This window comes from Dipodomys spectabilis, unplaced genomic scaffold (assembly GCF_019054845.1).
Source record: "Dipodomys spectabilis isolate Male_0828 unplaced genomic scaffold, ASM1905484v1 ptg000043l, whole genome shotgun sequence".
NCBI lineage: Eukaryota > Metazoa > Chordata > Mammalia > Rodentia > Heteromyidae > Dipodomys > Dipodomys spectabilis.
The window spans coordinates 9370009-9393982 of record NW_024870720.1 but is presented as its reverse complement, the minus strand read 5'-3'; the positions used below and the strand labels follow the sequence as shown (position 1 = coordinate 9393982).

Sequence of the window (23974 nt, the reverse complement as noted above, 5' to 3'; positions counted from 1 at the left end):
TGAACTTGCTGATTGTTCATTTTGGTGAAATTTGATCTGTCATAATCTGTGCTTTAAAGCAAAATGCATCTCCAAAATAGTTTATGAGATTAAAAAAATCTGTTTTATGTATAAGTTTGTGATTATTTTCTGAAATAATTGGAATGGAATTTTGACTTCTGTTCTCCTCTATATATCTAACTTTTGTCAAAACACTGACATTCAAAGGGTATTATATGATTTATTTACATAGAGTTTTGAAGACTTTTAAACCAAGAGTTGAGAGCCACTGCCAGCAATAAATCTGCTTACAAAAAATTAATTTGACAAAATGACTTAAGTTAAGATTATAAATCTTGATTGACAGGTGCTTTTTAAATCAAGATTAACTGACAATCAACAATGAAGTGGACAAAATTTACGTATAAACAGGAGAAGTAAAATGTACTAAACTCAAAAGAAAACTAAAGCTGCACACTCTATTTCAAGCCCAAAGTTATGTGACTTGTGGTTGATTAACCCTAAGTTTCGCTTAGCTTTGAATTTAAAGCCTCTTCATGAGATATTTAACACTGATCACATTCTTCACACATTGAAAAGGAAGTGAGTTCTAAATTTTACTGGAAATCTCATCTTTATTTTCTTTTAGCACTTTATGGAAATGTATTTTGAATATAATTCAACTGTCTTGGAAATGAATCGACTTTTAAAGCAGTTCCCAAACACCCAACTTTTGCCAGCTAAAACAAGTTCTGCAGATGTTAATGGCTCATGTCAATACTATGAATGAATAGACAGAAAACACATCGCTGAATGTCCCTAGTGAGGACAACTGCCAGTCTCCAATCTCTCCTTTCAGTTTTTTGTGCTGGTCAGGCGTGGGAGCAGAGAACTCATTGAGTATTTGTAAGCTGCTGTTTAATATGCAGAAATGCTGCATCAGGAAAATGCCTGCGGTGCCTTAGCTGCCACGCCTCTTCAGAGATGTAGAATATGGAAATAATTCCAGAAAAGCGGGTCTGGGGTTGCTTTGCTAATAAAGGAACCATCTTGAGTACTATGGGTTTTGTAGACTTTCTGCAAAAACTGTTTTACCGTTGTTTCAGTGCCAGGAATATCACCATCTAGCTGCTCGATTGCTATAAATGATCCCAGCCTAACAAATAGATTCAACAAGAGGCTGGTATTGAGCTGTTACTTCGAAAGCTGTCTGGGGGTGAGATTTGGTGGGGTTTTGTTTGTTTGTTTGTTTCTTAAATTATTGACTTCTTCGAAAGAGGTTTTTCCCCCCTCTCTGAAACTTGTGACTTCTTAGCAAAATAAGACCTTTTCCTTCAAATGATTGGTTGTATACAGGCTCCCTGGTAAGCTATTTAGAACAGTATTTCTAATTTCCAGAAGTGTTAATTAAAAGTCGGTAAGGTGATGATTTCTCAGCAAGTTGTGCTGAGAAACAGATTCCCTGTGGATCTAAATAATGTAGATACCTCCTCAGGGGCCTGGCACTTTCCTTCTACGGCTATAGTTCATATGTGTATGGTAATTCAAGTGTTGTTTTACTGAGCATGAGATATGTTCCTAATCTACCACTTCACTGCAAACCACAGACACACATGAAAAACAGACCTCTGGTGGACTGCATCCCTGTAAGCCATCTTCTCTTTATCCTTTAAAATAAGTAGGACTGGGCTGTAGCTCAGGGGCAAAGCACTTGTCTAACAAGTGCAATCTCCTAGGTTCGATCTCCAATACAAAAAAAAAAAAAGAAAAAGAAAAAACAGATTAAAAAAATAAATAAACTCATTGATCAAGATGTGGTATATTCATAAATTGTTGGGTTGAATTGTAACTGCTTTGTAGAACTATTTAAAGATAGAATTTAAAAATTAAAATAAGCACACAAATAATAAATAAAATAGGTAAATGTGTATGCCAGCATATACGTGTGAAGATCTAGATACTGTATTAAAAGGTTCTGTTCTCACTTAGACAGCTCTACCTCCTTTGAAAAAAAAAAGAAATTAGAATGCGATCTTTTAATAATACAGAAAGTAAATTTCTAAAAACATTATGTTCATCTACTAACTACTAAGAAAAATGAGATGATAAAACAGTTCTTCACAAAAAAAAATTTTGCCATACACCGCAAATGCATACTTTTGGTTTATTTGCAAGTTGTTTTAGATTTGAAACTTTCTGCAAATAGTCATTGATTTGAGGGGAGGGTCTAAAATTTTAAGTTCATAGTAACCTTTGAATCCAGCATCAAATGTTATGTATAAAGAACCGAAAGAGGTACTCACATTGACAAATGTTTGCCTACCGTGCACAAATTTATTACTATGACCTTCTTATAATACATAGAATTGATGACTACAAATACATTTAAAACTATAACTTTTGAGCTAGATCATATCCATTAGATGAATTAAATGTACAGAAAGCCTTTCTGAAGACCAACAGGCTGAGCTGGGCTTCTTAGCAAAAACACCAGTGAAAGTCTGGGTTTTAAAATCCTTTGTATTTCCATCATACACAAAATTCTAAAAAATACATAGAGCCATCAGCTGGAGTCTGTTTTATCTAATTGTATGTAGTTATGAGGAAAAAAACAAGATTGTAGTGTGTTTAGATTTTAATGTTTACACATATGAATGATCTGGCTCCTTGTCTTAAGGAAAATGTCCCAGGTTTTTCTGCAAATCCTTTAGCAAAGCAACTATTTGACTCCTATCTCTTTGCTTTTGTTACCATCATTTGTCTGTTACAATCTTAACACAATCTGAACTTCTTTTCATGTGTTATCACTTCTTTGTTTTTTTTTCCATCTCATATAGCAGATGTTTATTTTCATACACACTCATCCATTTTTCCCCATTATAAAAGGGAAGAAGATCATTGATGAGTACATAAACTGTTTGTGGAAGGGCCAACCTGGGTACATATTGGTAAATGGTGAATTTGTGGCAGTACATGTTTCCGTAATGAGATTAAATGAAACACGAAGTGTAGCCTAGTCCCTGTGACACTTACTCTAATTCCTCTAGGCCCATGTTCAGTACCACTTTGTTGGGACAGTTTTGTAGTTGTGTTGTACTTGTATTTATGTAATCTCATTGCTCCTCTCACCTTTTTCTCTCCCAGGCCAACTTGATTTTTTAAAATAATAATATAGCTATTACTGACTTACTAGACGTCACTTTAATTTTTTGTATGTTATAAACATGTTGGAGAAAATGTTTATATTACTCAAATTTTGTTTCTACACTTTCTGTTTTAAAGAGAATTTTAAAAATATCTGATAACTTTAGGTTCTAGTAGCTGAGGGTTAGATTTTTTATCATAGCTTAAAACTTAGGTTAAAAATATTTTATTAAAAGGAGGAAGTAACAATGCTTGATAGGAAATGTACTCGTTATCTTGCTCATGTAACTGTACCCCCTCTGTACAGTATTTACAATAAAAATGTGTAAAATAGAAATAAAATAAAATATGCTCAGTTAGGAAAAAATACTTTATTAAGTAGAATACAGTCGAGAATTCATTGTTTAGACCACAAAACTAAGAAAAGTAAGGGAAGATATGGGTTGAAGAAAGGTTAGAATGATAAAGGAGGTAACACTGATCAAGATACATTGTATTCATAAACTTTTTTGTTACATGGTACCTCATTTGTACATCTACTTAAAGATAATACATTTTTAATTAATATATAAATTCACATGACTAAAAACTATTAAAAAGAGAACAACTTTTATACATTGACCAATTAATTCTACCTCAAGAATTCATCCTAAGAAAGAAAAAGAGATATGTAGTCCAGAATCAATTCTAATAGCCAAAAAAAAAAAAAATTCTATAAGCAAGCTAAATGTCCAAAACAATAGTATCTACACTGTAGAAATTCTGCATCCATCAACAGCACCTTAAAGGACATGTAACAGCAAAGACATGTTTTGTAATGTTAAGGAACAGGAGTAGGATGTGACAATATATCCTGTAAGTTCCAAATAAAGTAAAATTTTGAATGTGCTTAACCAGCTATGTGGGTACATCCAATCTGGAAGAAAATAGTGACTCTCTTACTATGAAAAAGTATTTTATAAGTGTCACTTCTATAATAAAAGTGATCTTTAAGCAGCTAATCCTAATATTTTCAAAAGGAATTAAAACTGCAAAAATCAAATGATATTTAAATATATTCTGGTTTTAGAAACAAGACTGCATCTACTTGTTTTAATCTAGGGTTTCTTGTTCACTGTAGTTCTTTTTTTTATAATTGGACAGGTAGAACAAATTTTTACTTAAACAGGAAATACCTTATAAAAGTATAGAATGCCATTTTTGTACAGCAAATGAATGCCATTTTTTACGAGTATCCTGAAAACAATTATGTTGATGCTGCTGCTTTTTGTTGTGCTTTGTTTTTAAGTAGCATTTACAACAGATTTGAAGCCATGCATTGATGTTTTTGTGTTCTAATTTTGTGGGTGATTTTCTTCCTAGATCTGGTTTGCCTTTGTCAATGGCTTTTCTGGACAGATCCTCTTTGAAAGATGGTGTATAGGTCTTTATAATGTGGTAAGTTTAGCATAATTGATCATTTCTACTTTATTTAATATTCTGAAATAAAGATTTGCCTGGCATTTGGCTGCTTGGGATAATGACCAGTTTGTTATTTTAGATGTTTACGGCTATGCCTCCTTTAACTCTTGGAATATTTGAGAGATCATGCCGAAAAGAGAATATGCTGAAGTATCCTGAACTATACAAAACATCTCAGAATGCTCTGGACTTCAACACCAAGGTAAGAACTGTGTCTGAGCACAAAGTCATTCTGCCAGATTTATTGCTGTTCCTATGTGGGGGCATCTCCAAAGCCAAGGAGAGTCCAGCTTGGCACAGCTGCAGAATGGACAGCATAGCAAGCCCCTGTTCTAAAGGTTCTGCTACGTCAGGAAAAGGTGTTTTGTAATTAGGTTGTGTCGGTTTATATTATCAAACTAAAGAGAAACCTCTGTCCACTGGAGTTTTTGAGCAGCAGAAAGCTGGTAAAGCAGACAGAAGCCACTGTCCTTTGGTCCTCTGGCTGTCCATTTCTCTCCATTTCTTCTAGCCAGGCTCAAGTCGCCTAAGACACAAAGGCTGGCTTTACAGGTATAAAGGGGCGAGAAGTTTATATCATTCCTGGCCAATTTCCTATTTCCTCAGATAACTTTGTCCTCATTAGAATTTTAGATCAATTGTGTCAGACATTAAAATTCTAGTCTCTGGGAAGTAACTTACCATATAATCATCGTACTCAGTTTTTCCAAGTCTTAAAATTAAAAATACATAAAATTTCCAGCATTTTCTCTGAAATCAAGTCTGGGCTTATATTCTATGTAAGTCATAGGCTATCATCATCTGCGATGATCCATGTATTGATTCACTCCAGTGATGAAAAGTATCTGATTTTCTTCGTACTTTCCTGCAAGTGTAGAACCTAAAATGTTTTCATTGATATTTGAGGGAATAATTCAGGCCTCTTTTTAGTGCAGATCAAGAGGGAAAGTTTTCTTTTCCCCCATGTATTTTTATTGTTGTTATAAAGGAGGGGCTACAGATACATATATCAGGTAAAGAGTACATTTCTTTTTCAATAATGTCACCCCTTCCTTCTCTCCCTCCCAGTTTTTCCCTTCCATCCCCACCCACAAGTTGTATACTTCATTTTCAACATAATGTCTAGTGAGTACCACTACTGCATTTGTCCCACCATTTCTGTGCCCCCCTTACCCCCCCCCCAAAGACAGATAAATGAACAAACAAAAGGAAAAGCAAACAAAAATAGCAACAAAGGAAACTTCTCTCATTTCTGTTTCCTGGAGATCATTTCAATAAATATTATTGTATATGATCAGATGCACATAGGTATTTCTCCTTTGTGTTCCTCTCCTAAGACTATCCAAAGAAAAGTTTGAATAATTTTTTTTAAAGAATCCAGGTAGATGCTATTTTTAAATGAACATTCAGGTACTTGACTGGTAGTATCATATAGCAAATATGTCATCACCAAATTGTTTCCCTTTGATATAGGGCATGTTTATTAGCATATTTCTGATGAGAACATGTAACCTTGACTACATGTAACATTAATTCAGAGTCTTGAATTTAGGAGTTAATATTTTAATATTAGTTTTAATATTAGGAAACTTTTAATATTAGTTCATGAAGCTCTCCAGTAACATTTATTCTCAGTATACCTAGAATACCAGTGAAACAGGTATTCCATGACCTCCCATGATAAATGATACTAAAGAATTCAGAGCTAAGAAGTCATTCTTCAGAGACTCAATCTCCATGAACAGCCAGCTATAGGCACACATGTAACTCCGTGCCTTCATTTGGCTAATTAAAATAACAAACACACTGAAGAGTTCTTTAGCTTATTTATAACACTGGTTCTGAACAGGACTCTTTTTTTATAACCTGTAACAATTTATAATATCAGTGACTAAGCAAGTATTTGTAATAAGATTTGGGGGGAGGGAACTTTAAAATTTATTTAAGATGCCCAGATTATATGGAGTCCAATCACATGGTTGTAATGCTTTTAATTGCCTGGGGCAGTCAGGTTCCAATGATGGAAAACTGTAGTTGAGGGAATTAAATACGTGTGATCTGGAAGCTAAGAAAGCCCAGGCCTTCTTAAATAGGAGGATTATTGTAGACCAGCAATAAGTCTTACCAGCCTAGACAGTTGTATGTATCTCGGCCATAAGTTTTCTCTATATAGTTCAGGCTCTGTGATGCGATCTCAGGAGTTAACTTCCCAGCCACATACTGGGCCATGTCACTCTGCCTTAAAAATGTGAATCAATCCTATTTCTTCAGCATCAGATCCTTTCATGACCTTTGTACATAACAACTGGACCCAGTTTTGTGGCCAGGAAAGGGGCAGAACAGGTAGTATATAGTTTCAATATGGAAGCATTACTTCCTATATCATTTGTTGTTGAAAACCTATGTGATTATCCATATATCCCAGGCATTTATTGAGAAAAGTCTCGAGATCACTTTAAATGGATTGTACAAATTCCATATCTACCTGAATACTCAGAGCTCTTAAAATGCAAGTTGCCAGACATTTTTGTAGGGCTTATTGATTTCTCTAATGATTTCACTGAAACTTTTTTGACTGCAGTCATGGAAGTGTTTTAAAATTCAGGGACAAGTGGCTACAAAATGCATAGCTGTGTCCACAGCGGTTGCTGTGGGTCCCAAGCAGAGAAGCATTGTATCCTTGAATGATGATGCTTAACATTTGTTATGGTAAAAAGGGTCAGAGGTTCTGAGGTCCTGACAGAGGTTAAAGGATTAGCATGTGACAATAAGTATTGGTCAGGAAAATGGAAAAGTAGAACTAATTTTTCTTGCACCCACCTGTGCTTTCTGTCAAATAAAAACTTGGGGAAATGACATAGCGAGGAGAAGCGACAAAGGTTAATGAGTAACACAAGTTCAAATGTGTAATGTATTGGAGCGTAAATTGGATCATACAACCCAGTGTGGCCGTATGAACTAACAAAGGAGATTGAGATCACAGTGGAAAATTTTGCGAGGCAGGCAACTTAATTTCTGTTGTTTGAACAGCTTAAAACTATTAATACGTGCCAATTTCATTTAGCCTGAGTTTTGTTTGCAAGACGCACATCTACACGACAAAACTACAACTGTGCTGGCGGTCCTGCCTGAGAATTCTGAATAGTTTCCTATAACTTAATCTCTCACATCCAGGATACAAAGAAAGTACCAGTGATCCTTGCTCTCTTGTTCTTAAAATGCAACTGACATTAAAAAGTACTAGCTATTAAATGATGTTGTAATGATGTGACATTTGGTGTTGACCAGTTGGTATTGAAGTATTGATAAATTCAATGTTAGGCACAGCATTTTAATGCTTATGTGATTTAACTGTTATATCTACTATTTAAAAATAATATATATGCCCTTGTATGTTTCTAAAGCATGAGAGAAAGAAAGCACCAAAACTTGTTACCATTGAAAAAGTCACAGTTGTACTGCACATGGAGGAAAAAAAAAAAAAAAGATTTCACCCAAATTACAGTCTTCTTAAAAGTCTGTTTTTCTGGAAATAAGAAAATAGTTCCAACAATTTTAGGATCCTGCATTTATTGTAAATTTTGTTTTATTTTTTTTTCAAGCAGAAATGGAAACGTCTGTTACTTTGGCTTTTAAAATGTAGGAAAAGAAAGTTCAAGTGAAGCTGAGAAAAACATTTTGAGAAACATAAAAATAAATAAATGACCCATGAAAGTCTAAGAGGCAGAAAAGTGTCTGTCAGTTCTATTAATTCACAGTGGTGGCCTGACAGAAACACATTTTGTGCATCTAGCTTATAGATAAAAAGAAAGGTCAGAGTTCACAGAACTAGTTTATCGCAAATGGTTCTCATGGATTTTTGTTTTCCCCCAGGTTTTCTGGGTTCATTGTTTAAATGGCCTCTTCCACTCAGTTATTCTATTTTGGTTTCCACTAAAAGCCCTGCAGTATGGTAAGTAGAAAGGATATGAATACTATGAGATGACTTTTTGCTTTCTTTATTTTAAGTAAAGTAACTCATTATCATTATATGTTAAAGTTATAGCAGTGTTTCATTTTATGGTATTTTCCTTAACTTAATCTGCACACATCCAAAGTTGTGCACACTTTAAAGATTTTTTTTTATTATTCCCGTGGGAGCAAAGTGATTTAATGTATGCAAAGCCTTTCTTCTTTACTTCTCATGGTTTCCAAACTTGCAGAGAGTTAAATTTTAGGACTCTGTTTCTCCCCTCAGTTGATGCAGAGTGTAAAGACAATAAGTGCTAATATTTTATGTAGTCTATTTATTATACCTATGAGACTGTAACAAGCACTTTATACTGAGCCTAATCAGACATGCGAGTATTTTTCAAATGGCTTTTGAGCTGACGTTTGGGATGAACTTTTTTTTTAATATGTTTTTTATGGTCATCTTGGAGTGGAAGCTTTTTTTCTCTGTTTATTTCAAGACAGTGATTTTATTCTTTCGGTTCTGGAGATAGCATCATGGTGTCCTTCCTACACGCATAAATATGATGAAGTAACCTCTGGGGAAGAGAGCCTTGTTACTCTCAGGCTGGTGTTTCTATGTCCCAGAGCAAGTCTAGTCCTGAGATGCTGGGGTAGACAGACAGCCATTCTGTGCCTAGGCTCCAGACTGAAATACAAAGTAAAAAGATGGTGCATTCTCCACCCAAGGGCATGTCAGTTCTTCCTAAATTCTGGCACTTCTTGTCTCTGACTTTACAGTTGCCAATAACACCACATATGCCAGTTGCTCACTCCTGTAATCCTAGTTACTCAGGATACTGAGATCTGAGGATCTTGGTTCAAAGCCAGCCCAAGCAGGAAAGTACATGAGATTCTTATCTCCATAAACTACTCAGAAAAAGCTGGAAGAGGTGCTGTGGCTGAAATGATAGTGAGCCTTGAGGCTCAGGGACAGCACCCAGGCCCTAAGTTCAAGCCTCAGAACCACCAAAAAAAAGAAAGAAAGAAAAAGGATAGCATACAGCTTGCCCTTCCCTGGCTATGGCTTGTTCTCCATGGGAAATTGGAATGATGCTTATACACTGTGAACCAAATCATGTTACCATGCTTAAAACAGTATCCTTCACCTCCATACTCCCCACACTTCCCCAGATAGGTGAGCAGGCCCTTCCCATCCTCCTTGAGGGTGTGCTGAGAGGCCCTGCCAGATCACCTGGCCAAAAGAGCTTCCAACACCCTACACCTCTATATTTCTTCAGAGGCATGTGCAATATGTTGATCTCTTTTGTATCACCTTTCTCCTCTGTTTGAGTCAAAGTTTCAGTAGATTAGAGAACTCATTTGTTTTTGCTCTGCTTAGAACTGTGCCTAACTTCTAACAGGCCCCTGAAAACTGTGAATAGATCAGCGGAAGTATACTACATGAGTCAGTGTTATACCAAAGGTAATATATGCAGGGCCTTGCAGAAATTTTAGTCTCCTTCCTTTATCAGTGTTCAGAAAGTTATGACCATAAATACTTCTCACTTTCCAGGTGATCGGAATTAGTGGAATTAGTTTGTTTTTGAGATATACTATACTGTAAATTTTAAAGTACAACTCAGTGGGGTTTTTTGGTATATTCATGCTTGAAACTATGCCAAGTATCACCAACATCAAATGCTAAAATATTTCACCATCCCATAAAGAAACCCCAAACCCATTAGCAATTGCTCCCTGTTTCTAAACACCCTTTCCCTGCAGTCTCTTTGTAACCACTATTTTTTCTCTCTGTAGACTTGCCTATTCTGGACAGTCATATAAATGGAATTGTATAAGTGATCTTAGTTCGTGTACTTGGCAGCATGAATCAGTATATCATTCCTTTGTCTAACTATATAATATTAATGTCCAGTATATGTAAATATTAGATAAGTTCTCTAGGTCAAGCTAATTTTCAAAATGCAACATCAATATAAGTAAGAAAGACAGAACACGTCCTGTCTATTAAATTGCTGTTTCAGCATCCTAAAAAAGAAATATAATCTCGAAAGTAGCTCAGACTGTGTAGCCAGCAATATACCTTAGCACTGACAGTATTTGAAAGGATGACTTACCCTTCTGAAGAGCAGATACTAGATCACCCCAGGCCTTTTTCTGAGAAATGGCTCAAGTTATCCAGTTTCAATTCATGTTCTTTATAAAGGCTGCTACCGATGAAGACCAAATGCAACAAAATCTAGAAGTTATTTGATAATTTTCCTCAGAAGGTGAGGAAAACTACTGTACTTTATGTTCTACCATTTTGATATGAAAGGGATTTGTAATTGTCTTACTTTATTGTTTACCATGCTATATTTGAACCCACTTTGACCTTGCCAACTAGACTTTCAATAAATGTCCCTAAACAGATACATCAATATTATTGCATATTACATATTACAGTGTCATGGGTTTAAATTTTTTCTATAACACCAATGATTTCGTTATTTGATCATGTTTTTATACTGACTCAATTTTTTTACCAGTAATAATTTTTCTTTGTTGGCTGTTAAGTTATTGCCAGAATAACAAAGGTTTTTTAAGTGTCCCTAAATTGAGCCAAACCCTCAAAGGATTGTGTGCCTAGAATCCAACTGGTGCTCCTGAACCTTTCTGAGTTGCTTACTGTGAATCCTAGTGAAAGATAATAAATAGATAGCAAGACAAGTCCTCAGACCCTGGTCATGTTGAGGGTCAAGATGCAGAAGGCTTTCTAAGATCTCAATGCCCATAATGACTAGTTTGATTTGTTTTTCATATTTTTACTTTCTTTTATCTTATGGACTCTGAAAATTGGTCTGCAGTATAGAATTTCTGCTTCCTATTTGCTCTTGGAAATTTGTTTTTAATTTGTGTCCCATCTATAGCAATATTATGAGACTTGTTAAGTATGGAATCTGGATTTGTTGTTGTTGTATGGGGTTTTTTTTATCTCTTTTCTGACTTTACTGTGTGTCTTGTGGTTCTTCTTTTGTTCAGAATTTAATTTATTTATCTTTCCTGGACCTTCTTTACTTTTTCACTACTTTTTCTCTTCTTTTCTTTCAGGTACTGTGTTTGGAAATGGGAAAACATCTGACTACCTGCTTCTGGGAAACTTTGTGTACACTGTGAGTGCAGGATTTGTGCTTGTTCACATACAGAACCCAAACCTTTTTGTCTGTGATTTTCAGATTTAAATATGTGACACCAGCCCTGGTAGTGCAGGCCTATAATCCCCACTATTCAGCAGCTATAGGTAGAAGGATCAAATGTAATACAAGCTGGGCACTGATGGCTCATGTCTGTAATCCTAGCTACTCAGGAGGCTAAGATCTGAGAATCTTCAAAGCCAACCTGAGCAGGAAAGCCTGTGAAACTCTTATCTCCAGTTAACCACCAGAAAACTGGAAATGGAGTTGTGGCTCAGAAGTAGAGCACTAGCCTTGAGCAAAAAAGCTCAGAGATAGCACCTAGGTCCTGAGTTCAAGCCCCACAACTCCCAACAAAATGTAAGACCAGCCCAAGCAAAAGGCATGAGAAGACCTTATCTGAAAAAAATCAGGCTTGAAGGTACAGCTCAATTGGCAGCTCACCTGACAAGCAAATGCACAGTCCCAAGTTCAAATCCTAGTACTCTCTCAAAAAAAGTAAATTTAAATGTGAGCATTTCTGGATTATATACGGTTGCATTATCTTTGTTCATTTGGAGGTTTGGTGTGTTGGTTTGGTCTTTCACGATAGAATCACCTGTGTAACCCAGACTGGCCCTATCATTAGCGATCCTCTGGCCTCATCCTCCAGAATGTCCATCACCATGCCCATCCTATACAAGGCCCTTAGTTAAGCCTTTCTTCCTCTCTAGAAATGTCCTCACAGTGGCACCCAAGGTGCTTCTCAGTCAATTGACAGTCAAGGTAAGCAGTAGGTAAGCTTTATCAGTCCCAGGTTTGAGATGAAGAAGCTGAGACACACACAGAGGAGGTAACTTGTCTTGTTCATTAACCAAAGCAGTTGTGTAGGTAGGTGACGTTATCTTGGATACAGAAAGCCTGATTCCAGACAGGGCATTTGCAATAAGAAGCACAGAATAGTCAATATGCTATTGTTTCACTTTTAGACTTTATTTTTAAAGTTCAAGAAATTAAGACTTCAGTGTGAAAGGTGGTTTTAAATTAGGTTAAAGGAAGCTTGAAAATACAAGGTAGCGTAAGCATGTGCTTTTGGTCACTATTTGTACAGATGCAGGCAAACACATCCTCAGAGCCTTGCCCGTGGCCTGTGAGGCTGGGATCATGAGCAGGCAGGAAGGGCAGCAGGAGGAATATTCTGTGCCAGCTGTGATCAGCTACATCCTGATGTGGCCACCTGCCTTATTCATTCATTGCTTCTCTTGTTGGGCATAAAAAGCAAGCAGCGAATAATCCAGTATTCCCATGGTCAATTCAACACTGTTCTTTCGAAGTCTCCCTCTTGATCATTTTATCAGCCATCACATTTATGAAACAAATAATATTTCTCCTTTCTGTTTCAGTTTGTAGTGATAACTGTGTGCTTGAAAGCTGGATTGGAAACTTCATATTGGACATGGGTAAGATTATCTCTAGTGACAACCAAGAATTGTCCCATTTGTCTACATGTTCTCTCCAATTTTTTGGTTATTTTCCACTTTAACTTGGTGTCTTCCTTTATCCCAGCCCACAGGTTGGTAATTGTGGAGTGTTAGGGGGTGGAGGAAAGAGAACTGGGGATTCCAGTTTGGAAACATTGTTAAGCCAGCAAGTCTTATTATCACAAGATTTCACATAGCCTTATATAAATATATATATATGTATGTATATGTGTATGTATATGTATACATACATTCTCTATTTTAAGTTTTATATATTGTGACTTTGGAAACGATTTTCACTTATATACCTATTCTTAGACATACCACAAGATTGGTGTTCTATAGACAACCTATGAGAAAACAATGTTGAAGGCCAGTAGTGTTCCTGAAAGATTTGTCCTCAGATATGTATGAATACTCAATCTGTATAAAACAGCTTCTATTGCAGCATAGCCACATCCACGTAGAGAAAGCTAGTTAAAACAAAAGAATGAAAATAAAGCTTGATGGTGGGTAATAGAGAAAGCTAGTTAAAACAAAAGAATGAAAATAAAGCTTGATGGTGGGTAAGACTGATATAAGAAATTTGGATGTGACTATCATGGGCATCGCGGTTACTATGTCTAGCATCTCTGAGTGAGAGCATGTACAACAAAACTAAAGGAGACTGAAAGATACTAATACATTTTTAAGCAAAAGTAATAGTAAGAGGAACGATTCACCATGAGCAGCGAGTTCTAAATTCTATCCTCAGACATTCTGACTGTTGTAGAAGAAATGAGCACTCAACTCAAGAACCAGTGAAACAGGTGCACACATGCAATCGCGTAGCAATGCCCATGGCCCAGAGTTCTGTGCATGTAATAAAAATAAGTAAATGCATTTGTGAAGGTTTCATTAGTGTTTGTGTAATGTTGTTACTTGGATTTCCTTCTTCACAGTTCAGCCACATAGCAATATGGGGCAGCATTGCGCTCTGGGTGGTGTTTTTCGGAATCTACTCATCTCTGTGGCCTGCTGTTCCCATGGCTCCCGATATGTCTGGAGAGGTAACTATGCTAATAACTCATGATCCAACCAAATCTTAAAAATTGGATCCTCCTTAAGAAGCCTTCCTTGTTTAGTGTGGTTTTCCATTTTGTTGATTTATCTTCAAATGGCATTTGACCATTTAAAAGCTATTTTTAGATTCCACCAATGGGAGTGATAAATCTCCAAAGAATCTTTTTAAGTTGAACATTTCACTTAAAGCGGACTTATCCCTTCTTAAACATAGCTGGAACAATAAAATACGGTTGTCAGGAGCTTGAATTATCTAGGAATATCCATATAGAAGATGATGCCATGTTAAAATCAGACCATAAATCCACAAAGTATATTTTGGATAAGAAGTCTGGGGTTCTGTCCTTAAGACAGTCTATCATTTCTTCTGTTATCTCTTTTTCTAGAGAAAAGTCTGCTGTCGCTGAATTAAATGCACTTTCAGAGTTCTCTTAATGACATCGGTTAGGGACTCATTTTGAAAGAATTAGGGAATGAGACATTTCAGCCTTATCATAGTCCATTTTCAATTCTGTCTTTCAGTTTCTTGTTGCAGTGGTAGGAATTGAGTTATTAGGTGTTCGTGGGGGCAGAGTCAAAGATCTCCATTCCTTCAGAAGAAAGGCCAGCAGTAGGAGGGTTTATGATTTCAATTGCAGGAAATTTGACATAAAATGTATAAAAGAAAATGTGGAAAACATTTCAGGATTTCCTGTGACCTCACAGTAACTTGCAAATCAAGGTAACATGAGCCCTGTTGCAGTGCATTGTTTTACCACAGTCACATGAATGATTTCCAGTGGTTTCTATGTATTTCTTGCCCCTAAGTACTGCCTGAGAACCTTTCACTTTTGACAGTCTGGTTTATAGATCATTTTCATGAAATTTTATCTGACGGCATCCTGCCTTTTATAAATTAGCAGCATGCAGACACATTTTAAAAAAATTTTATGGTTAAATTTATTAGAGAGAGGCATTCTATACTATTACAGCAAAACCAGATGATTCAGAAACATACGTTTCCTTCTACCAAATGGAAAGGCATCTTTTGAAATGCATGCTACAAACCCTTGAAAACTTACAACACATATTTTAAGGGGAACAGAGAGAAAGCTGTGAATGCTTCGCCTTACAGCCCCAATTTCTGAGTCCATTTTTTTCTGAAAAAGAAGAGAAAGGTTACCTGTATATGTATAAGTTTGTATATATCTTGGCTGGTACCACGTGGGAAATCCAGTTCTATCTCTGTTTCTCATTGATGTGCTCTGACTGAATCTCCTTCTGTTCAAGGTCAATTCTAACCTATTATCTTTTCGATGAGACGTAAGTCTTTGCCTCAGTTTTTCTCATTTCTCATGTTTATCTTCTAAGTGAGTGACACAAAAGATTTAGAAACCTATATAGTTTAAGCAACTGTGACCACTAGATTTGATGACAAGAGTTGAGTTTTTGACCACCTACTTCTAGAACAAGTGTGAAGTTTGACTGGCTTGTTGCCAACCAAATATAATTCTACCCTTGCCTGCAGAATTCCCAGTATTACCCAAATGTAGAACTTAATATCGTCTCTTGAGACATGCGGTGATGCTGTGTTTAATTCACAGTGAAATGAATGTCAGTACTCTGCCACATTTTTGTTCACTCCATGGACAGTGGGGAGTGCTAACAGGGATCCGTTTCTGATTGTTTTAATACTATACTAATAATATTGTTTTAATATATGTATTAAAACACTTGGAATTTAAACACTTCGAATAAAGTGTTTAAATAGTAGGTACTTCATCTAAAATATAAAGAATGAATTAATTCAGCTGCAGGCTCTACTAGCTTGTCCAAAATGTAATGCTACTTTAAGGAATTCAAAATGGAAAAAATAGTACTTTTAAATTAATGTAGTATTTTAGTGCTTGTAAAGCATTTTACACTGGTGTGTATGTGTGTGTGTAAAGGAACATGACAACTTCATACTAATGTCACTCAAATTCTAAGGAATAAATCAGATTTTATTCATTGTTTCTTGAGCCTATGTAACTGCATTCAATTTTAACATCTTCATTATAGACATAGAGTTTTTAGTTATAATGACGCAAACAGTTGCAGGATGAAATTGAGTATTTTGGGGTTTGCTCTAATTCTGTATGTCAACCAAGAGGTATAGTCAAATATACTTATACATATAATAAAATATTGCATAATTCATTATCCGTATGTATATATATGTATATGTGCATTTCATCATGTGTAAATAGATATACACATGTATGTATGTGTATATATGTATGTATATAGATATACACATGTATGTGTGTATCTATATGTATATATATATATATGTATATATATATATATATATATAATTGGCTGTTGTTTTATTGATTTAGGTATTCTTGCGTGAGGTCTTTGTTTGGCTGTGACAGTACTGAAGCTTGAACCCCAGGGCCTCATGTTCTCATTCTGCTTTTTTGTATGTGTGTGTACCAGTCCTGGAGCCTGAACTCAGGGCCTCACTGCTGTCCCTGAGCCTCTTTCTGCTCAAGGCTAGCACTTTACCACTTGAGCCCACAGCACCACTTGCAGCTTTTTGTGAGTAGTTTATTAGAAATCAGAGTCTCACAGACTTTCCTGCCAGGGCTGGCTTTGAACTACTATCCTCAGATCTCAGCTTTCTGAGTAGCTAGGATTATAGGCATGAGCCAGGGGGAACTGGCTCATTCAGCTTTTTTGTTTATAACTGGCATTCTACCACTTAAGTCACATCTCCACCTCTGGCTTTTTGCTACTTGATTAAAGAGTTTCCTACATTTGTCTTCCCAGACTGGCTTTGAACCTTGATTTTCAGAACTCAGCTCCTAAGTTTTAGGTTACAGGTGTGAACCATTGTACACCCAGCATTGTTGGATTGCTTTTGATTTTTAGTGTTTTATTTTATTTGAGACAAAGTCTCACTGTGTAGTGCAGGCTACTCCCAATCCTCCTACCTGTTCCTCCCAATTAATAGGATCACAAGAGTTTGCTACTGTGCCCAGCCAAGCTGACCATTTTAAATAAAGCCCTTTCATTCAGCTAGCTTTCATAGCCATATATTCTTGTACAAAAGTCAGACCTGATCTCCCACTAACAGGAAGTGGCAGAGAGGATTTTTCCTCCACAGTTTGATGCCAGAAAAGAAACTGAGCTGTTTCTCTGATGCTAGTTAGTCAGAAGATTTGATCTAGAAGTAAAGTATGCAGAGACACACTTCCAGTTCACAGGCAGACTTGCAGAGGAGGAAATCTGTCATCTTTCTGACCCAGAGTGACTCTTCTACATGTGTCTTTCTTTCCTGTTCTTTTTACATTAGTATACATTAATTATGTAAAAGTGTTGGCCATGGTATTTCACAAATGCACACACTGTACATTAGGCAGATTAACCCCTCGGTTGCTCTCGCTTTTCCCATCACCCCTTTTATTCAATATCTTCTAGAGAGTTTCCTTATGCCATACTCATGGAACATTCTCAGATACTGTTTACCCTCCATCCTTCTCTTTCCTTCTCTCTCTTCTCTCTTCTTTGTCTCCTTAAACAGTCCTACAATTCTAGTCACCTTTTTGTTTTCTTTTTTGTCAGTCATGGGGCCTGAACTCTAGGCCTGGGCGCTGTCCCTCAGCTCTTCAGCTCAAGGCTAGCACTCTACCACTTGGGCCACAGCACCACTTCTGGCTCTTTCTGCTTATGTGGTGCTGAGGAATCGAACCCAGGGCCTCATGCATATGAGCCAAGCGCTCTACCACTAAGCCACCTTCCCCTTTTGTGTGTGTAGATGTATGTTTGTGTAGATGTATGTCTTTTAGGTATATACTCTGCCTATGATAAAATGTCTGCCTCTTTCCTTCTGACTCTATATGACTTTGCTTAACATAATGTTCTCCATTCCCATCCATTTCCCTGAAATGGAGTAATTTCATTCTTCTTTTTGACTAAATAATAGTATACATTGCACACATCTGAGAATGTGTATGTCCATATATTTAGGAAATTACTACCTATGCATATAAGTTCCAGTGGTTTTCCCCTAAGTTTTCCTGTAGTTATTTCAAAGTTTTGTGTCTGACATGAAGGACTTTGGATCCTCGTTGGATTGATTTTAATACAGAGTTTGAGCTGGATCTACTTACAGTCTTCTGCATGTAGACATCTCATTTTCCCAGCATCGTTTGTTGAAGATGCTGTCTTTTCCCCTTGGCACCCTTGTCACACATCAGCTGGCTGTACCTGTGTGGGCTCAGGCCTGGCTCTTAATATCTCTACCTTTTCCATCCCGCGGCAGCACTGTGGTCTTCTTTCAGTGTCTCAATGGTATGCTGAGGTTGCGTCTTCATTTGTGTGCTCATTTGCTGAGACCTGACCTGGCAGGCTTGGGCTCTGAGTATCCTGGGGTGAGCACTGACTGCTAAGTCAAAATGTTGCTTGCTTGCTTTGTTGTGGGCAGACTAGCAGCAAGGTGGAGGTTACAGAGGAGCAGATTTCTGCTCAGCTAAGTACATCTTTCCCCTGTCTCCTTCAACTCACCCTCCCTCTGGGCCCCTAAGGTACACTGAGGCCAAACTTTCTCCTTTCCATACCACTAAACTTGTCTTCTACTTCTCAGGGTTTCCCCTCTTGTGGTTTCTCCTTGGAGCCTCTTAAGTGTGAAAACAATGCAAACTCTTGCTCTGGTTAATAGGATCTCAAGGTGCAAATTATACATGTCAGGCGATGGCAGGTGTAAGGTCACAGCATCTCTCCAAATTCAGCTCAATGCAAATTCATAGATACATCACAACTTTCATTTTTTTTAAATTTTTTGTCAGTCATGGGACCCGAACTCTGGGCCTGGGTGCTGTCCCTCAGTTCTTCAGCTCAAGGCTAGCGCTCTACCACTTGAGTTACAGCTTTTTCTGCTAATATGGTACTGAGGAATCGAACCTAGGGCCTCATGCATGCAAGGCAAGCACTCTACCACTGAGCCACATCACAATATTTTTTAATCAACATTTCCAACTTGTTTTCTTGGTTCATCTTTGCAGCTCCTATCTGAAGATAGAGCCATTCCTCAACAACAGGCTAAAAGAAAATCCTTGCCTATGCAGAGGAGAGGGAAGAGAACCAACACTTATTAGTACCCACTGTGTTTTCCAGGCACCATATTTGAAAACAAATGTACCTCGTTTGAATTAAATCCATAGAGCTAACCACCCAGAGAGTTCAACCCAGGACCTTCTCTTCAAATATGATTAGTTCCCTCTCCTTCAGTCTGGGGCTCTATGCTGCTCCTGATCCTGATGGGCACTCTTGATTTTCATCTTTCTACATTCATTTCATCTGCCTCTCCTCAGCTTCCCAGGACCTTGAACAGTGTCCATAAGATAGCCAAATATAAAAGTGCTCCCATCTCTTTTAAAGTGCCCAGATTTCAGAGCTCCATTGGTCACTGACACTCATAATCCTAGCTACTCAGGAGGCTGAGGTGTGAGGATCAAAGTTCAAAGTCAGTCGGGGCAGGAAAATCTGTGAGACTCTTTATTTCCAGTAAACTACCAAAAAGCTTGACATGGTAGAGTGCTAGACTTGAGCACAAAAAACTCAGGAACATCATCCAGGCTCTGAGTTCAACCCCAGGGCTGTCACCAAAAAGGGAAAAAAAAGTGAAGAAGTAGAAAAACCAGTCACCCCACATCATTGGAGAATGCATGGTGGACACTGAGTGGCAATAGGGCTTCAAGCACCGAGAGCCTACTACAGTACTTTTCATGTATTCTGTCATTTAATCCTCATGGCAGCACTGAATAGTGTGTGTCACAGAGTGGTTAAATCACTTTCTCACGGTCACACAGCTATAAGCCCCTCTTGCCATGCACACTGGTGTCTGTTCCTTTACATTTATTCTCTCACCTTCTCTTTCCCCTCCATGATGGTTTTTCTCCCAACCTTATCAACCTGAGAAGTTTAATGCTGAGTTGGTAGCAGCCCTAGGTCAAACTTCCTCCATCCAGTCTGTGAATCAACCAGTCTGTTAACTGCACAGAAGTATTTCAGCTGCCCTTAGCTGCCTTTACCACTGATGGAGCTTCCTTTCCTTCTCTCCTGTAACTTCTTGCCTTGTTACTTCAGCTCATTCTCTATGCCTACAGCTGCCCAAAAGAGCGAGTTCCCACTCCAACCCCCAATACCTCAGTGCGTGTGCAGCATGGACTATAAGCTACTCTGGCCCAGGCCCGAGCCTGGGTGTTGGCGCCAGTGTTTTCCCATTGGGAGAACACATTCCTTCACAGAATCTGCACTGCATTTCCATTACTGTGATTCCTTACCTCTGCCCTGACTAATCCAAATAATAATGATGAACCAGGAACTCAGGACCACAAATTACAAAGGAATTATAAATGGCATGGAAGTGAAGGGAGAACCATGATAGAGTTGTGTAATGGAGGAGGAGGAGGAAGAGAAGGAGATAAGAGTTAGGGAAGAAAAATAAAGGGAAAACAGGGTGCCCAGCTCAGCTGCAACCTGGCATGTGTTTGTCCTCCTCACCTCTCACAAATATGGTTGTGATTTAGGAGAACTTTTTTTTTTTTGGACCTGACTTGTATTTTTTCACCCCACTCACAACAATTTATGGGGCACAGTAGGCCCTGGGGGAAAGTGCTATGTTATATAAACACACACTGGCCTGCTTTTTCTGGCTTGTCTAAATGATAGGACGAGGTACTTTTTTTTTTAGTTTCCAGAAAAAAAAAATCTGTTAGCCAATATGATTAGTAAACCAGATTAAAAAGTAAGCAAACAAGCTACATCAAGGATCATTTCCTATCAGGATTAATACCAGAAGCTCCGTATCAGCAAAAAAAAAAAAAAAAAAAACCATGGAAATTTATTACAGCAGGGCGGACACACACTGTAAAGTCCTCGCGAGCACCATCTGTTCTTGCTCCCCTGGCCTAAGGGATCTATAAAACTACTGAAGGAAATTGAAGTTAAGGAACGAGCATGTGTTTTACAGAATTGCAGATCTCTTGATAGAGGTCTGTAAAGTCCGTCTGAAAAACAATAAAAATCTTTGTGGGACCCTTTCGTGTCACCCCAGTAGGAAAGGTATTCATAAACTGTAGTGGTGAAAAGATTTTCCTAAATTATGCTGCTCCCTGTTTTATCCAACATAATAAATCACCTTTCCTAGGAGGAATTTCCCAGTTAAAGACTTACCTATCAGCTTTGGATTACCTAGATAATGTCTAATAATTTATTGGTCTTAAGATCAGCACTTGATGATGGGGCAGGGTGGTGGTCTGATAAGGCTGAGTTTTACCTAAGATTACTGCGTTAAGAAGTGCGGAGAACAGCTCTCCTAATTTCTGTCTGACGTTCGCTATGGAGCCAGCACCATCCAGTAACCCAGACTATTGGCCAGTCCTTGTGCCTCTGACAGTGAGATCATTCCTAAGACAGCTGGCTGCTTCTGTTGTTAAGAGAAGTGTGTCTAGAAATGCCAAGAAGAAAAGAGGGACCTGGGTATGAGAAAGGTTAATTGTGATGCGGGCCGTTTGTACACACTTGAAAGTTACCACTCTCCTTAGGATTATTGTAAGAACCAGCCTTACGCTGGCTTTGAGGGCACACACCTGGAATCCCAGCTACTCAGGAAGCAGATTGAGCAGAGCGTAGCTGGAAGCTGACCCAGGGCACAAAGTGAACATGACCCCATCAGAACAGACAAGCCAAGCGTGAGAGCATAGCTTCCAGCAACTGGTGATGCCAGCTAACGTGGAAGGCATAGATAAAGGATTACAGTCTGAAGCCAATCCAGGCAAAATACATATGATCCTATCTGCAGAATAACTAAAACACCAAGGTCGAGAGGTGTGCATCAAGGAGTAGAGTACTTGCCTGACAGCACATGAACCCAAGTTCAAATCCCAGCACCCACAAAGAAAAGACTGGCATTGATTTGTATAGCCTGAGCATCTTTTCCTACTATAGAAAACAGATACCATGAGCATGAGCAAGGTAGAAGAACAAGACAAGGCCGTCCTACACATGCCTCCAGCACAGCAGAATTCAAGCCACTTCTGAGGCTCAATTCATCCTCACACTGTTCTTGCCATAAATATGAGTGGAGGGCTTAGCGGATACCATACCCTACTCAGAAGGTCCCAGGTTCATTCAACAGCACCCCACTGCAGTTCCCAAGGAGGGAACCACAGCAAGATCCTTTTTACCAAGTAGTAAGTGATGGGGGAAAAAGCAGGGTGATATACAAGGGGTCAGGATGCAGGGCCCTGGGAAAAGGTCTTTCGGGAGATAGTATCATGTGAAGAAGAGTGTTTTCTGATCAAGAAGTCACAGGCACTGGAGGGTGGATTAAGTGGTAGCATGCCAACCCTAAGCCAGGGAAAGCATGAGGCTCATAGCTCCTGTCTCAGTACTGTGTCACACAAAAAGAGCCCATCATCTATTATCCTTGATGCAACACCTAAAACCTTTAAACTGAGACAGGAAGGAATACTCAGTAGGGTAAAGTAAAGGGATTATCTGTTGGTGAATGGTCTAATATATAACCAAAGCTTCCTGGCACATTTATGGATTAGTATGTGTTTTTAGTTCTTAAGGAAACCAGATTAAATAAGATAGAAGCATCTTCCTCTCATGTATTAGTCCAGGGAAAAGCAGGCAGGCATTCCAGGACTGATGTGACTTTTGCACAACCTCCAGATACCAGGTTTCATTTTTTGTACTGTACTGCCAGCTTTCTTGTACTTTATCATAGTCTAAAGTGGCTGCTTGAGCACTGGCCATTTTGCCAACTAGAGAGGTACAAAGGGTTAGCCTTCTCTCCTAAAGGTCTATCTCTAGATCACCAGTGGTTTTCCACTCAATCTGATTGGCCAGAAGTTAATTACACGACCACAACTTGTGGAAAGTGAGCCAGAGGAATAGTGTCTTTCAGCTAATGGACAAGGACAGAAGTGGTTGTGGGTACAAAAGATGAGGGAAGGGATGGATTGAGGAATAACTAGAAGTCTTGGCCATACAAGTCAGGCCTTTTCCCCAGGAGCTGTGCGTCCACTTATTCTATGTCATTCTCTAGGTGCTTTTGAAATTGAATTACTAGTAATCAAGCAATTAGTGCTTTATGGAATTTTTTAAAAATAAAAAGATAAAAGTACAAAATCACAGGAAAATGATGCATCATGTAAAAATATCAGACATTGTTATCATGCACCTTTTTTGTTTGTTTGTTTTGTGCCCATAATGGAGCTTGAACTGGGAGCCTGGGCATTATCCTATCCCAGAGCTTTTTTCCACAAAAGGTTAGCACTCTACCACTTGAGCCATAACTCCACTTGAGGGGACTTTTTTATATTTCTGTTTGGGTTGTTGTTTTTGTTTTTCTTCTTAACTGGAGGTAAGAGTCATGGACTTCCCTGCCTTGCTTGGCTATGAACCAGTGATCCTCGGATCTCAACCTCCTGAGTTGCTAGGGTTACAGGTTTCAGTCATCGATGCCCGGACTTGCTCATTTTCTTTCATAGCTTACCCAGTCATAACCTAACATTCAAAATCCTACTCCTCATAACAAAAATATTTTTGTCAGTAACTCTGTCCTCATTTTTAATGGCACTTTTAAGTTTTTAAATAGCACAATAAAGGAAATTAAAATAAAACAACAAATCCTGTTCGTTATTTTTACTTTTCAGGGAACTGTATTCCTAGAAAATAACCCTTCAGAGCCACACATTTCCTAACACG

General features: G+C 38.0%; 1 protein-coding gene across 5 annotated transcripts in view; it reads left to right on the top strand.

Moving 5' to 3' along the window:
• The window catches only part of Atp8a1 (ATPase phospholipid transporting 8A1), a 215073-nt gene that overhangs the window by 174484 nt on the left and 16615 nt on the right, over nucleotides 1-23974 (top strand). For all 5 annotated transcript variants that reach the window (XM_042678094.1, XM_042678098.1, XM_042678097.1 and 2 more), the window contains 6 exons: nucleotides 4486-4560; nucleotides 4664-4786; nucleotides 8458-8536; nucleotides 11626-11687; nucleotides 13091-13147; nucleotides 14110-14217. In XM_042678094.1, coding sequence (XP_042534028.1) covers nucleotides 4486-4560; nucleotides 4664-4786; nucleotides 8458-8536; nucleotides 11626-11687; nucleotides 13091-13147; nucleotides 14110-14217 — 504 coding nt within the window. The remainder of the gene's footprint in view (nucleotides 1-4485; nucleotides 4561-4663; nucleotides 4787-8457; nucleotides 8537-11625; nucleotides 11688-13090; nucleotides 13148-14109; nucleotides 14218-23974) is intronic.